At 34.8% G+C, this 17,176-nt stretch overlaps 2 protein-coding genes across 2 annotated transcripts; both read left to right on the top strand.

The window, feature by feature from the left end:
• Positions 1-8,775: 8,775 nt before the first annotated feature.
• Positions 8,776-11,582, top strand: LOC109174851. Its single transcript, XM_019324080.1, has 6 exons — positions 8,776-8,782; positions 9,304-9,432; positions 9,499-9,673; positions 9,779-9,940; positions 10,036-10,951; positions 11,088-11,582. The coding sequence occupies exons 1-6, from the start codon at positions 8,776-8,778 to the stop codon at positions 11,580-11,582; spliced, it is 1,884 nt and encodes a 627-aa protein (XP_019179625.1).
• A 21-nt stretch (positions 11,583-11,603) lies between these two features.
• On the top strand, positions 11,604-16,889 carry LOC109174850. The gene is made up of 4 exons (XM_019324078.1): positions 11,604-12,276; positions 12,366-12,631; positions 12,712-13,515; positions 16,716-16,889. Exons 1-4 carry the CDS (start codon positions 11,604-11,606, stop codon positions 16,887-16,889), a joined length of 1,917 nt encoding a protein of 638 aa, XP_019179623.1.
• Positions 16,890-17,176: the final 287 nt, after the last annotated feature.

The raw sequence follows: 17,176 nt of genomic DNA, 5'->3' as shown, positions 1-17,176 counted from the left end.
CTGACGTGACCATAAGTATGGTCACGTCAGTCTGGCGTGACTACAAGCCGACTGACGCAGCAACTGGCGCGCTGCGGTAGTCAACATTTCACACGACGTGACCAGTCGCTGCCTGCAGCGCTGGTCACGTCAACTGGAATGGCGTGACTGACACCCTATCAGTCACACTATTCGGTTCCAAAGTTTTTAAAAAAAAATAAAAATTTGTCACTGTATTTGTTGTAAGTATTTTGTTTTTAGACTGTGTTGTATGCAAATTGATAAAATAGTTTGTGCATTAATCCGTAAAAGCAAAAAATAAAAATTGTGCACTCAAAATATACATACAATTAATATAATATAACTTCGTTTTTTATTTCAATATATGTGTATTGTTACAATTGATTCTATGTGTACTGTACAATACAAAAATTGAAAATTCTTACAATTTATGATGTAAAAATTTTAGTTGTGACCAGGAACATTTATCGCCGATGGTATAATGGGCAGCAACTGCAACTACATGAGCTTAAGTTACAGTGGTAATAACCTTTAAAATTGACAGTTTGTGTACTCTGCCTAATCAACCCGCTTGTTATTTCGTATTCTTTAAAATTTTCACGACATATTTGTTATTAATACATATAGAAATATGTCACGAGAATTAATTGAGACTCATTTACTCTTCACGATAATTAATTGGAGATCAGTTGACATACTTTGTACCTGCAAAAAAATCAAAGAAATGAAAACCAATAAATTCAGTAGGTACTACCATATATTTATACACATATATATAAATATATTACACTTACCATTTCTATATTTTCTTTTGCTCTTAAGTGGTTGAAATATAAATAACCACATGTGATTGCGTGCTTTGAAATGGGATTTTCTAAACTTTGCCAACTCAAAGTAAATACTATACATTACTACTTTACAAATCATGTAGGTTTTAGTCCCTAAAACGATAACATCGCATATTTATAGGGAGGGACATATCAAACGCATGTACCATTGAGTTTGATATACGAGCCACCTAAAATGCATTTCGGAGTTGCGTTTGTAGTGATCCACTAATCTAGCGGATCACGTTCTTTGCGTGTAGTTCAACATGCAACGAAAGTCCATTTTATTTGTAAAACCTAAAGTCTCACAATTGTTGGCCCCATTTTTTTTTTTTGTCGATATTATAGAACTTTGCCTATAAGTACTCCGGAAATGTTTTGAGAAAGTTAGATGCCTCCTAACATTTGTCATCCCATTCTATTCTCTACTGTAACACCCCACCTTTCTTAAACTTAATTAACAAACTTAGCCTTGAAAGGTAAGCTAAGGCAACGGAATAAACTTTACTAAACAACTCAAAGGAGGTGTTACCGCCACAATTACCCTTCACGGTAATTGCACAGGCAAAGGTAGAAAACTAAAACATCAAACTTTTACTAATATTTAACAACTAGGGGATAAAACCCCGGTGTCCAGCACCATCAAAACATGGGGTAGTCAACTACAAATCTCAAAAGTAGATTAACATCAAGATTTTAGACTTCAAAAGCTACTAATACTAGTCTAGTATAACTCATACTCTCTCACGAACTGGGCTCACCTGAAAGGGGTTAACAAACAACAAGTAGAAAACAAACTCGTTAGCACGAAACTAAGTATAACTCCACTCAACCATGTAAAGTACTACAGTATATACTTTTGGAAAACATTTGGTTCATCAAGCATTCTCAATCACTTAGGGAACACTTTAACATGCTTAACAGGGTTTCTATATGCTTGCAACCTACTTAACAAATAGGCATGCTTTTACAATTATCTAGCTTATCATCAAGCATCATACTATCACATACTTATCTTATCAATAATCTCATATCATCACATATCGCATTAAGCAATCTCATGCTAACACATAATACAATAAGTAATCTTGTGCTATCATATAATCTCTAATGCAATCTCATGCTATCATATACTCATCATGCAATCTCGTGCAATCATACAATCTCTACGCAATCTCATGTTGTCATGTACTCATCATGCAATCTCGTGAAATCATATACTCAACATGCAATCTAGTGCAATCATATGCTCAATATGCAATCTCGTGCAATCATATACTCAACCTGCAATCTAGTGCGATCATATACTCGATATGCAATCTCGTGCAATCATATACTCAACATGCCATCTAGTGTAATCATATACCCAATATGCAATATCGTGCAATCATATATTCAACATGCAATCTCGTGCAATCATATACTCAATATGCAATCTCGTGCAATCATATACTCAACATGCAACCTCGTGCAATCATATACTCAATATGCAATCTCGTGCAATCATATACTCAACATGCAATAAAATGAACATGATACTTTAGTATAAGTATAGATAGATATACATATACACTCTTTTGTAAAAAGAATACTTTTCTGTGGAGGTTTCTTAGAGTCACAATGACTCACTTTCTTTCTCTTGAGTCTCTTGACTCAATTTCTTTCTTGCTCAAACTTTCTCATACTTCTCGTTTCTCTTCTTGTGCGAGGCAGGTACTCTGCCACAGCGAAACCCTAGCATACGGTGCAATCTCGTGCATCTGCCACATCTGTATCTACGGAACCTCTAACTCGTGTGGGAGGTAGGACCTTCACACTCGTGAATGGACCTTTACATGCTCGGCAATCTAGCCGGCTTAATACTCAACTCGCCCACAGAACCACTCTCTTGGTTCTTTATCTTTCTTTCTTGCTTGATTTCTCTGTGGAATCAGGTATCGCACTTTTAGTGTACACACCCCCTAACCAGGATTCCAAGCCCGGCAGGAAGTTTCCAACCTCGTAACTCGGGAATATCTACCTCGTTACATGATAAAACTGTCGGCTCGCAATGTCCGTTTCTTTCTTTACTTCCTCTTTTCACTGATTTGTCGCTTCAATCCGATCTTATCTCTTTTCTTCTGAAAGGACATAGTCCTAACGGTCCTCCAAAACCTCGAATTACTCACACTAATACATATAGATATAGCTCATGCATTTCAACTCATGCAACACTTTACTTATGCAAACTTATGCACGTAGCTTCTTAACAATTTCACAATGCAACAGGATAATGACTTTCCAAGATAGATATGAGGTTTTGAAAATAGTATTTAGGCTCATTTTGGCCACTTATGCATTTTAAAACATGGTATGCTCAAATATGCACTTTACTATAAAATATGCTTGAGAACTTCTTTTACTGTGAACTCTCATCAATTACCTAATCATGCTTATAAATCATAATGGCAAATCTTCTTGGCAAACACTTAGTAAGTATTTAACATGCACTTGAACTCAACATACTCAACTTATTCTCATTCATTGTAATCTAGCATTCAAGAAAACATTCTCTGTACACTTTAACATTTCTACACTTGACAGACAATCTCAACAAATCATATTAGGTATTTAGGCATGCTTATCTAGCAAAACTTATAAAACAATAGTCATACTTCTTAGTCTAACAATTAAAAAATTTTCATGCTTCTCAAATAGATAGCTAAGTCTGATACTTCATAACTTCAACCACTGTAAACATACTCAGAACAAGCCATAGCATTCTACTTCACAAATTCAACTGTAAAATACTCATTCCTACTCCAAAATCGATGAAATCAAGTTCTACTCGTGCGTCGTGACGATCCAGAGTGTCTGAGCCTCAAGGACCCGCAAGTCCCGGTCCGAAACGACACGTAGCTGAGCCACAAGGGCCCAACCACTGCACAGCTTCAGCCTGGGGGAGCTTTCGGCGGGGCTCGAGGAAGCCCGCCTCTTGGCTCCGCCAAGCTACGGCTCAGGGTCACGTCCCTTGCCATAGGCCATGCCCTGAGGCCGCCTCTTCACGGTTCTGGCCAACGGCCTCTGCCTAGGGCCGTTGGCTAGGCCCGTGAACCTGTCTGGTGCACACTGGCTATGCACCAGATGAGCTTTCTTCACCTGTAAATGCAATTTCAAGCATTCAAACACTCCCAAATCTTCAACAACACATCATAGATCAACATTAGATCATCTACTAGCTCAAACACACATTATTCTAGCATTTCTACTCATTTCCAAGCACAAAACAATGACTTCACATAGTCTAAAATAGCTTTGGGAGTCCATGGGGTTATACCTCTTGTTGCCTCTTCTTCTTGTGTGGACCTCTTCTCCCTCTATACTTAGCTAGCACCACCTTCACTTCCTAAACTTCCCAAACAAACCATACAAGCCAAGCCTAAGGATAGAAACCTCAGAGATTGAAACAAATGAAGATGAAAACCTTAAAGGAAGATGAAGGAATGGATAGAAAATGCTTACTGTGTTTCTTTGATTTGCAGAGAACTCAGTGGGAGGCCAAGAAATGAGACCAGGGAATGAAAATGAGCTTGTTGTTCTTTTTATATGGGTTCAAAACCCTAGAAGGCTCACCAATGATTGGTGGAGGGCAAGGTAGTAGTTTGGTTGGTGTTCTAAAAATACCAGACAAGCTTATGGTCTATCTTACAACATGGACCATAGTCTAGGAATGAGGTTTTAAATAGTTTGGGGTCAAAAATACATTTTTCCAAAAATACTTTTTAGACAACCACTTAGCTTAGGTTTCTCAGATTTCTCTCGGTTTCACTCAGATTGACTTTCGGATCAAAACTTGGTACGTAATGTACCTGAGAATTTAGGATTTTAGATTTAAAATAAATCCCGGTGTTGAATTTACTTAAAAGTGGCTCAAAATAATTTATTCAAACACCGATTCTATCGCAAAAAAATTTATAGAGTGAAAAATGGCTATTTTAAAATTTCTTAAACCGAATTTTTAAAATTAAAGTTTGGGTTGTCACATCCACTTTCTTTGAAAATTACATACTTTGTTATATCTACTATCATATGAACACAATTCTTACGTTGAAGTTCTATGGAGAAAATTTTTACGTTGAAGTTCTATGGGGAAAATTTTCTCCCTTGAACTAGACGTATGATCTCCAATTAATTCTCGTGAACCTACATGGCGGCGTAGTTGAAGAGTCAGATTCGATGATTGCCTTCTCATCCATACACAGTTCAGGATCAGACTTCGATATGCTTTGGAGCGCCTGCCATCTTAGAGTACCTGTGGGTCACATTTTGTGGACATCAATATGATGGCATCAATATATTGGATGTCTTAAAATTAATGACCCCGCAGTCTATAAATATACGCCTTGTTTAATAATATAAACTAGAGGGCCTGTAAGAATCAGTATGATGGCATCAATATATGTTTGGTTTATTAATCTGTTTCACAAGTCACAGCAATATTATATTCTTATTTTCCAGCAGTTTCGATATGTGAAGTTATATATACATTATAATTATTACAAATAACTGAGTGAAATGACACTTTGTAATTTTATTCACAAACTTATTAACATTACAAGCGACAATTTACAACATAGTTTCTTTTCGAGTTCAGTTGTGACTATCAAGAAGTTTAAAACTAAAAAATAAACATGTCATCACGTCCACCCAAGCTTAAACCCACTAGCTCCTGCATACGGAAAGCAACTTGCTACCAGTGGATCACAACGTCCGATTATGATAAAAAAAAAATAATAATAATAATAATAATAATAATAATAATAATAATAATAATAAATTGAATGGGTTTAATTGTGACTACAAGACACACATTTTCAAATTTTAGTGAATATGGATAATGGCTAGACTAATTGGTGCAAAAGAAGACCATACAAAATCGCCATTATCTTTTACATAATAATATATTTTTTTTAATTTATCGCAACATATTTTGAATTTAAAATTAAAATATGTCTCGATATTAAGTTGAACCGTGAGGCTGTTGGTCAGGTCAGCCGAAACATCACATCTCGGTAACAAAAAGAAAGAACGCAAGAGGGACTTGCGTTCTACAGAGCAGAAGAGCGCAAGTCCCACTTGCGTTTTGACGGTGGGGTGGGGGTCAGCAGCCAAGCCATCACATCTGTGCTGACACTTTAACAAAAACTAAGAACGCATGTGGGACTTGTGTTCTACAGAAGAACGCACGTCCCACTTGCATTTTGACGGTGGGATGTCAGCATTCAAATGGATTTGGTGCTGACAGCTCATGTGATTATTTGTTATAATAAGAAAATTATATACATATCAAACATTACATCATTGGCTATAAATATCTCATTGCGTTTGCGGATTTACGTTCAAACATTACATTTTTTACTTGACCGCATTGCTTCTTTCTTTATTCTGTATGGGAAGTTTGTTTTTTGTTTTTTTTTTTCAACTTTCTCATGCGCAGTATTTCATGTCACCATATTTTGGGTGTGAATCCAAAATTCAATGAATTTCAACTAAATTTCGCGAATTTGCATTTCAATTTGAGGGTTCGTTCATGTATGCCTCCTTTGAGGGTACGGCCAAAGGAAGTTGAATGTCTGATTCTACAGACTTTGTATTTTGTTTGCTAGTACAAGGCATCAACGATATGACGTGCCAAATAGCCGTGGCGTCAAACAAGTCTACGCTAAGAAGTACACCCGAGTCCCTAAACAAAGAAATGCAGACCTATATGGAAGCTACGTTCCATAACTATGTTAACGAGGTCCAAGAAATGGAAATTCAATGCAGTCCCTGGAAATTAAATTCAATGCAATTTCTTTTGTAATTCATGTACTTTTCAGTATATGAATATATGATGTATATCCAAGTTGTATAATTTGCGGAAGAGAATTTGTATTTGTATACATTTATATCATTATCACGATTTCAGTATATGAATATATGATGTATATCCAAGTTGTGTAATTTGCGGAAGAGAATTTGTATTTGTATACATTTACATCAATCACAATTTAATTTAATTTTTTTTCCAGTTTTGTAAAACACAAATTCATATTCCTTTGGTATATTAAACAAATATTCATTGTGGTTCTACTCAATCTCCTTGGTTCATATACACTACCTATATACTTATGATGTAAAATTAATCGGGTTGGAGATGAACAATTTTGGTGTAACAATATGCCGTGAATATTCCTTTTGGAAGAGAATTTGGTGTTTTGGGTTAGAGATGATGGGCAACATAGGTAAAACATTCACCAACATAGGTAAGTTTTAGATTGTAAGTTTGGAACTTCAACTTCAAGGACAATTTTGAACCTTGTTGCTTCCTTTTTAGGTTTTGATGTCTGAATATAAGTTATAGCTCTTTGAGTCTTCTTTCCAATGGAATAAGAATCACATAATTTGGATACTTCTAGACCGATATATGGCCCAAAAACAGAACAGTGGACAATCCATGCGAGAATTTCAGCTTGTTGACACTTGTTCCACTTTTGCCTTGGTTTAATTCGTCCATATGATCAACACCATTGAAAACATCACTCTTTGGCTCATTTGGAAGTGTTGAATCCATCTCCTTAGCTTCACCTTGGCTCCCCTTGACTCCAAATGCATCCAACATGATCTAAAATCCTTCATTTCTACTCAAAGATAATGAATTGTGCATAATGGATCAAATGAGCAAAATAAAGATCATTTTGAACAACATTGTGACACTTCATAAACAAAACAATGCTAAATATGGGGTAGACATGTGGTATAAATATGAACAATTATGCACTTATCAAGCGTAGACAGTGGGAGTGATGATCGGATTGTGTCCAGAAGTCTCACTTCTGGACACTTCGATCCTTTATTATTATTATTATTTTATTTGGTCAATATATATATATATATATATATATATATATATATATATATATATATGTATATAGTATGCTTATTTATGCTTAAATTATATATAGAAAGTGGAATAAATTTGGTTAATATGCTTATTTTATACATATGCTTATTTATATAGTACGAGATTCATCTTTGTTAAATCAATCTTATGTATGGTGTTTATTGTATTTAAATTATTGTATTTAAATTATGGTGTTACATATATATTCTTTTTTTTTTGTTGGGTAAATTAGTTTATTTAATGTAATCATTGAATTAATAATATCTACATCAATAATTATATTAGTACTTATTTATTTTATTGGTTATAATATCTTTATTGTTTTTATGACAGAAAATTATTGTACGAAAAATGGAACCTTCAACACACCGAAAGTATGTGCGATTGCTGTTAGCTTGCAATGTCGGTACTATGGTATAATACATTTAATTTAAAGTATTTATATTATATATATTCATGTTAGCTTTTTGTAATTTTTTTGTTTAGAGTGTTTAATTGCAGTAGAATTGGCAAGTGATAGATCTCAGCTTACATGTGTTAATGCAACATCTCAAAATAAGAGGCGTTTTATTGGGGCACAATGTGGAGGTCTTTCTAAACAATCTTTCAACGTTAACAATGGTATTAGATGTTATATATCTATATATATTCACTATATTTGGAATTTTAGTTTGTGTATTAAAACAAATTTGTTTTTTTTTTTTTAATTTTCTTAATATTTTTTATTGTTAAATATGGTTTATATGCGTATATTATACATATGCTTATTTATATAGGACGATATTTAGCTTTGTCATGAAAATCTTACGTATGGTATTTATTGTATTTAAATTAGGGGTGTTACATATATAGCCTTTTTATTTTTGGGTAAATTAGTTATTTAATGTAATAATTGAATTAATATTATTTACATAAATAATTATATTAGTAATTCTTTATTTTATTGGTTTTAATTTCTTTATTGCTTTGATGACAGAAAATGATTGTACGGAAAATGGAACATTCAACACACCAAAAGTAACTGCGATGGATGGTTAGTCCTTTCATTTTAAATCTAATGTCGGTACTATGGTATAGTACATTTTATTTAAAGTATTTATATTATATATATTAATGTGAGCTTTTTGCAATTTTTTGGTTTAGAGTGTTCAATTGCACTACAATCGGCAAGTGATAGATCTCAGCTTACATGTGTTAATTCAACATTTCAAAATAAGAGGCGTTTTTTTGGTGGACAAAGTGGAGGTCTTTCAAAACAATTTTCTATGATAAATTATATATCTATATATATTTACTATACTATATTTGGAATTTTAGTTTGTGTATTAAAACAAATTTGTTTTTTTTTTTCTAATAGTTTTACAAAATATTACTCAATCAATGACATCGCGATCTAATGTTTTGGAAAGTACCCCTATGGTGTCCAATGAAAGTTGAGGGCCTTTGACCAATTTAACAAATGGTAAAGTTTCGCAAAGAAGTTAATTATTTTTTAAAATATGAATTTATATAAATTGCTTTAAATGAATAATAATGTTTGTTTTCATCTTATAGTTCAAACAACAAGATCATGCGTTGTGGATTACAATAGCTCATCACCAAAGGCGTCAATGCAACGTGGTTTGATGGCAGCTTTTGATAGTGTGGCCCATGATACTCCATCAAACTCTACAAATGTTAATGGTGAGTATAGGTACGATTAATAACCTTTATTATTTGAGTTTAGTAATAACATTTGTTTTTTGGTAGATTATTACAGTGATATTGGTGATCAAACATACTCATGTCATCACTGTGGAGCTATGTTTTGGTTAGAGGAGCGAGTTAATAAATCTAGCGGTGTTCGAAATCCGAAAATTTCACTATGTTGCAGTCATGGAAAGATAAAGTTGTCGCATCCTAATATTCCACCTATGGCAATCAGGTAGTTGTTCTTTAACCAAGATCAAAAGAGTACCCATTTCTTGAAGAACATTCGGTCCTTTAACAATATGTTTTGCTTTACTTCCATGGGTGGAAAAATTGACAGAACGATCAACAATGGTAGTGCACCACCAACTTTTAGGTTACATGGTCAAAATTTTCACTTAATGGGTAGTTTGCTACCACAATCTGGCGAAAGACCAAAGTTTGCTCAATTGTATATTTATGATACTCAAAATGAGATCAACAATCGTCTAAGTGCACTTGGGTAAGTTCTGTACGTTTTTTTAATTTAAATAAATGAGCATCATTTTTAATATAAAATAGATTATAAAATTGTATGGGTTTGTCTATTTCAAACAGGGAAGATGAGTCAACCACTACAATGCATCGTGAAATTGTTCAAGACATTAAATATGCACTAGATGAAAATAATGTTTTGGTCAAGAGTTTTAGGATGGCGAAAACAGGGATGGAAAGTAATCATAGAGCTGATATTAAAATCAAACTCATCAGTAAGCGGAACAAAGATGCAAGGACATATAACTTGCCACAGGTTGGAGAGGTGGCGGCATTGATTGTTGGTGATTTAGATCCAAACATGGGAGAAAGAGATATATTGGTGGAGTCTAAAGCTGGTCATTTTCAAAGAATAACTGAATTAAATCCAGCATATCTCCCACTGCAGTACCCACTGCTCTTTCCTTATGGTGAAGACGGATACAGAGACGATATACAGTTTACTAATGTCGAAGGTCGGAGTTCAAATGCTAGGAGTAAACTTAGTCCAAGAGAGTATTTTTCATTCCGTTTGCAAGGTAGGTTCAATGAAATGTCAACATTGCTTTATGCTAGAAGGTTGTTTCAACAATATTTGGTTGATGCTTATACCATGATAGAATTGGGACGCTTGGTTTATATTAGGACTCATCAAAAGTCACTTCGCTGTGAATCATACAAATGTTTGACAGATGCGTTAACACGTGGTGAAGTAGATCCTACTGCCCAAGGAAAGCGCATCATTTTGCCATCGAGTTTTACCGGAGGTGCAAGATATATGGTGCAAAATTACCAAGATGCAATGGCTATTTGTAGATGGATTGGGTATCCAAGTCTATTTATTACATTCACATGTAATCCTAAGTGGCCTGAGATTGAAAGATTTTTACAACCAAGGAAACTCAAAGCTGAAGATAGGCCAGATATAATATGTCGTGTGTTTAAAATGAAATTAAATGCACTCATAAAAGAGATTCAGAAAGAGAACATTTTTGGAGTGGTAGATGCAATTAATTTATGTGATTTTATAAATATTTTTGATTGTTACATATCTTTTAAATAATTTACAATTCTTTTGGTTTAATTTCACAATGTTTGTATTTGAAGTAATTTACACCATTGAATTTCAAAAAAAGGGATTGCCACATGCTCACATTTTGATATTCTTGAGCAAGAGTAACTCTTACCCTAATCCTAAAGATATTGACGTGATCATATCTATTGAGATTCCAAGTCAATTGTGCGACCCTGAGTATTATAAAGCTATAGATGAATTTATGATTCACGGTCCATGTGGTGCAGCGAGGAAGAATTCACCTTGCATGGTAAATGGTAAGTGCTCTAAATTCTTCCCCAAAAAATTGGTTGAAAACTCCACAGTGGATTTCGATGGATATCCAATCTATCAGCGTCGAGATAATGGTCGTACAATACGGAAGAATGGGATTGACCTTGATAGTAGATATGTTGTTCCACACAATAGACATTTGCTTATGAAGTACAAGGCTCATATTAATGTGGAGTGGTGCAACCAATCTAGATCAATAAAGTACTTATTCATGTACGTCAACAAGGGTAATGATAGGGTCACAGCTGAATTCTACAACAATGGGGTGGAAGAATCTACTTGAAAGATTATAGATGAAATCAAGATGTACTATGACTGTAGATATATTTCACCCTCTGAGGCTGCGTGGAGGATTTTTGCGTTTGACATACAATTTAGGAATCCATCTGTTGAGCGATTGAGTTTCCATCTTCCTAATGAGCATTCAATAATATTTCATGACGACGATTTGGTCAATGATGTTGTAAATCGACCGACAGTAGCTCAAAGCATGTTTACTGCCTGGTTTGAGGCTAATAAAAAGTACGCAGAAGGGAGACAGTTGACTTATTCACAAATGCCAACTAAATTTGTTTGGAAGAATGATAAGAGAGAATGGCAACCTAGGCAAAGGAATTGGGCAATTGGTCGAACCTTTTATGTGCCACCAAATACTGGTGAGATCTTTTATCTTAGATGTTTACTTAATATAGTTCGTGGACCGACTTCATTTGATGAGATTAAAAAAGTCGATGGTGTTCAATACAATTCATTTAGAGATGCATGTTATGCCCGCGGATTAATCGAAGATGATAAAGAGTATGTTGATGCCATCACTGAGGCAGCAACTTGGTCTTCAGCCCATTTGCTACGGAAGTTGTTTGTTACACTTTTGACATCCAATTCAATGTCCAAGCCAGAAAATGTGTGGGAGATGGTTTGGCAATACTTACCAGATGATGCTCAATATATTTCTAGAAGGAACCTCTCAATCTCAGGTAACATTTATTGTTATATTATTATTCATATCCGTTTTTAAAAGCATTATATCTTACCATCTTTTTTTTTTTTTTTTGTAATTTTGTAGATTTAAGTCTGAATGAATCTCAAAAAAAGAATTATGTGTTGCTTGAATTGGAGAAGTTGTTGAATGCTTGGAACAAATCTCTATCAGATTATCCACCTATGCCAATGCCAGATGAAAACAATGATTGGTTATTTGGTAACAGGTTGTTGTTCGAGGAGATGTCATATGATAGGGAAGATCTAATGCATCAACATAATTCGTTGCATCCGAAACTAACTGACGAACAGTTACTCATATACAATAAGGTGATGGCAGATGTTGAAAAGGTACTCGACAAGATATAGTACAAGTCAGTATTAATTCATCTTACTTGTGGAATAATTGTGAAGTTCTTCATCTAACGAAGAATTTAAGATTGCGAGGTGTTACTAATGAAGACGATGTTGAGAAGTTAGATAGTTTTGCCAAGTGGATTGCGGATTTAGGTGATGGTAATCTTGGTGAAGACAATGGTGTTGATTGCAATATAATGATACCGTCTTCAATTGTATTAGAAAATGAGGTTGATCCTATTAGACAAATTGTTGAAAGCACATTCCCTGAATACCGTTCTGGGAACATGGATGACAGACAACTAGAGAATAGAGCTATTTTAGCTCCAACATTAGATGTTGTTGACGAGGTCAATGAATACATGAATGGTATTAATCAAGCTACATCAATGAAATACTTGAGTTGTGATTCTGTTTGCAAGGCGGAGACAAACTTTGATATGCAATCTCAGGTACACACAACAGAATTTTTAAATAGTTTGAGGTGCTCAGGTGTACCAAACCACTCTTTAACGCTGAAAGTTGGAACTCCAGTTATGCTGTTGAGAAATATAGATCACTCACTGGGGTTGTGCAATGGTACAAGGTTAATAGTAACACAATTGGGAAATCATGTTATTGAGGCAAAAATCATATCTGGCAATAACGCAGGTACAAAGGTGTTGATACCAAGGCTATCTTTGACTCCTTCAGACCCAAGACTTCCATTCAAGTTTCAAAGAAAGCAGTTCCCACTTATGTTATCATATGCAATGACAATCAACAAAAGTCAAGGTCAAACGCTTTCACATGTTGGTTTGTTACTGAAAAAACCTGTTTTTAATCATGGCCAATTATATGTGGCAATTTCTCGGGTCAATAATCCGAATGGTCTTAAGGTCTTAATTTGTGGGGAGTTTAGAGGTCTTTTAAATAAGACTCAAAATGTAGTTTATAAAGAAATCTTTAATAATTTGTAATTGTTTTATTTATTTAACAATAAAAAAATATATTTTGTGTATTTGTGACGTCTATAGCGTTATTGACCATATATCATGAATAAAACAATTTTTAATATATTTCAGCATAATAACATGGCCGTGCATCGCACGGGTGCAACTACTAGTTGTTACTATAACAATATGGTTGTGCATCGCACCGGTGCAAATACTAGTGACTTTCAAATGCACAGAATGTATTTACAATAATAATGACCATTGAAATGTCAAGTTCAAGTTATGTTTACAATCAACAAGCTAAAAACAACAAATTTTATTTGTTTTAGTCCACGTTAAGTCTAGAACGGGAGATAGTTGAATAGTTGGACTTAATAATTTTTAAAAGTTTTTGCATGAGGTGTCATACAATGACAACCCAAACAATGAAAAATTGTAATTTTGGTCTTGATACCCTATTTAGAGCATCACGATTAGAAGTTTTTGGTGTGGTTTTTTGAGAAAGCAAGCTTATGTGGAGGAAAGAGGTGATGAGAGAGAATAAAATCTCCCTATAAGACATTGGTTTTTATCAGACTTGTGAGACTCACCAAAATCTCTTATTTTTTGTCCTGATTACATGAAGCGCAACCAACGCCCAGTCGTGCACGTTAATGATGCTTTTCAAATTTTTTTTTTCCCCCTTTTTCTTTTCCCTCCCATCATCTTTTTCCTAATGCAAAAATTCTTCAAAAACTACAACTATTGGGGATGCCTTTAGTCACTTTATTTTGGGCATGACTATTTTTCATCTTTTAATTTTTTTTACAAACTGACAATTTTGTTCTTTTAGATCAAGGGTAAGGACAAGTTCGAACCACCAGTATTACTTACTTTGCACAATAATGTCACACGAACTGGGTGAACCAAAACAATCCTCCAACAAAATACTCATTATACTCATTTTTAACAAAGTGACAACTTTATTCCTCGGATTAACAAGGATGATTGTTTTTGTTACATTTGAATAACAATCTTTTAATGGGTGTAGGTCATTTTTAGTGTCAATGACTACAATTTGATGATTTTTGATAATGGACCAAGATAATCAATAGGTTACTTTCACGTACCTTTATTATGTATAAACATGTTTATACTAATTATTCTCACTAATTTGTTCTTTCACCAATCAAATAAATGAATATAAAATTTAAAGTAATTTATTTTCATAAAATTTAAATTTCATTTCTTATAAATGATTTTTTCCTGCATAAAGATGAAATGTGATCAACAATGTTTAAAACATAGAAACTTAAATGACTATAGTGTCAACATAGTGATCGAAATACAGAATAGCTAACTACACATGAGTAGAATTAATCTGTGTCAACACTAGTAGTACAGTCAAAGCGAGGCGGCCCGCCCTATCGCGGGCATAATTTTTGACAGCCCAGTCCGCTAGCTAGGTTCATGCAACTCTAGCCCGCCCCACGCCATTTGGCGGGCCCCGCGGGCTTTTGTTTGTTTGGTTTTTTTTTTTTTTTTTTTTTTGAATTCACGTGAAATTAAGTAAATAATTTAAAAATGACAAGAATAAACATTGTGAATTTTAAATCTAACTTCAAAGTCTAACAATAAGTCAAGAAATAAATATATTAAAATCATGTTCAAGTTCAACTTTTAAAGTTTTTAAAGTATATATATAGGGCTTGGCCCTCAGCCCGTGCAAACTGCGGGGATTAGCGGGCCAAGCCCGTTAGACCCGCTCTTTTGTGGGTCATATTTTTGTGGCCTTAACCTGCCCCGTCACCAGACGTTATGCCATGGAACCGTGTTCACCATTCATGGTGAACACGGTTCTAACGGTGTTAGTACACCGTTATCTTTTTTTTTTTTTTTTAATTAATTGCGTGACTTTTCTTCTTTATTTTCACATTTTGCGGTTTCACTTTAATTTGAAGTGAACAAAGATTTCGGACATTCATAAATTATGAATTCATGCCTGCACATTCACTTTGGAACCATGCCTACACATTCCCGTCCGAAATCACGGACATTCATAAATTATGAATCCATGGCTGCACATTCACTTTGGAACCATGCCTACACATTCACTTTGGAACCATGAGATTATGAATTTTCTGTTATAAGATTATGAATTTTCAGTTATGAGATTATGAATTTTCTGTTATGCGATTATGAATTTTCTGTTATGAGATTATGAATTTTCATTACATTCATAATTTCGGACATTCATAAATTATGAATTCATGCCTGCACATTCACTTTGGAACCATGCCTACATATTCCCGTCCGAAATCACGGACATTAATAAATTATGAATCCATGCCTGCACATTCACTTTGGAACCATGCCTACACATTCACTTTGGAACATGAGATTATGAATTTTCTGTTATAAGATTATGAATTTTCTGTTATGAGATTATGAATTTTCAGTTGTGAGATTATGAATTTTCTGTTATGCGATTATGAATTTTTTGTCATAAAATTCATAATCTCATAACAGAAAATTCATAATTTGATCAAACGCGCACCGTTAACTCCACATCCGCGAATTTTTTTTTTTTTGGCCTAAAAACGACATCGTTTTGTCTTGTGTTCACCATTCTCGGTGAACACGATTCCATGGCATAATTTGCGCCCCGTCACGAGGCGGGTTAGCCCGTGGACTTAGGTCCACTTGACAGCCCACCGACGATTGTGACAGGTAGATTTCGTTGTTATTTAAAAGAGTTAATTCCAACAATGGTCCTCCGACTATAGCGATTTTCCAAAATTAGTCCTCGTCTTTTAATTTGAACAAATTAGACCCTTGACTATCAAATTTGTTCCAGCATTGGTCCTTCCGTTATCTATCTGTGTGTTAGCCGTGAGTGTAAGGGTCAAAATCGTCTTTTCATTAGCTTTCTCTATTCTTCCTCCATTGTTGCGTCATGAATATACAAGTGCATTCGTCCTCCAAATTCTGTTCATATACAAGTGCTTTTCACAGAAATGGTTGTCCATCATAGCTTACTCAAAATCAAACAAATAACCCAAAATAAAAAAACACAGAGAATAATGATACAACTCTCATTCCCACCCCTCCATTAGCTTTGTCTCTTCTTCCTCCATCGTCTTTTCATTATCTGTCTGGAACAGCACTTCGGCCTTGCCGTTGGTTTCTTCACCTGCCTCAGATCAAATCTGGAACTACTCGTCGTTCCTGACTTCGTCGGCGGCGGCGGCGGCGGCGGAGGGTTTTCCTCATCGAAACTGAATCGACAAATGGAGGATTACAAAATGCGGGTTTGGGAGGCGAAATCAAAGATGTAGATGTTCGGCTCCTCCTCGTCGTCAAAGATGTAGATGTTCGGCTCCTCCTCGTCGACGACGAAGGAAACATCATCAACCGTGGGTTGTGGGCGGCAACGGTGGTGGAGACTCGAAACGTCCGCCATTGAAATGAACAGAGAGAGAAAAAGAAATCTTAGCTTTGAAGTTTGCTGCTTTGATTATGAAGAAGACGACAGAGAAAATGGGAGTTTTTGGATTTGCAATTACATTTGTTAGGCATCCTTGGAAGATTTGATTTCGTGGAATGAAGATGGATCTGCATTCAT

The sequence above is a fragment of the Ipomoea nil genome, unplaced genomic scaffold (assembly GCF_001879475.1).
Source record: "Ipomoea nil cultivar Tokyo-kokei standard unplaced genomic scaffold, Asagao_1.1 scaffold0666, whole genome shotgun sequence".
NCBI classification, from domain to species: Eukaryota; Viridiplantae; Streptophyta; class Magnoliopsida; order Solanales; family Convolvulaceae; genus Ipomoea; species Ipomoea nil.
Note: the sequence above shows the minus strand (reverse complement) of the source record. Positions and strands in the feature narration are given on the sequence as shown.

Coding starts and splice junctions, on each gene's coding strand:
- LOC109174851 (XM_019324080.1), top strand. Junction 9,433..9,498: donor AAACTCTACAAATGTTAATG/GTGAGTATAGGT, acceptor GTTTTTTGGTAG/ATTATTACAGTGATATTGGT. Junction 10,952..11,087: donor AAGAGAACATTTTTGGAGTG/GTAGATGCAATT, acceptor TTTCAAAAAAAG/GGATTGCCACATGCTCACAT.
- LOC109174850 (XM_019324078.1), top strand. CDS start 11,604: ATGTACTATGACTGTAGATATATTTCACCCTCTGAGGCTGCGTGGAGG. Junction 12,632..12,711: donor TGATGGCAGATGTTGAAAAG/GTACTCGACAAG, acceptor CATCTAACGAAG/AATTTAAGATTGCGAGGTGT. Junction 13,516..16,715: donor ATAATCCGAATGGTCTTAAG/GTCTTAATTTGT, acceptor TGTCTGGAACAG/CACTTCGGCCTTGCCGTTGG.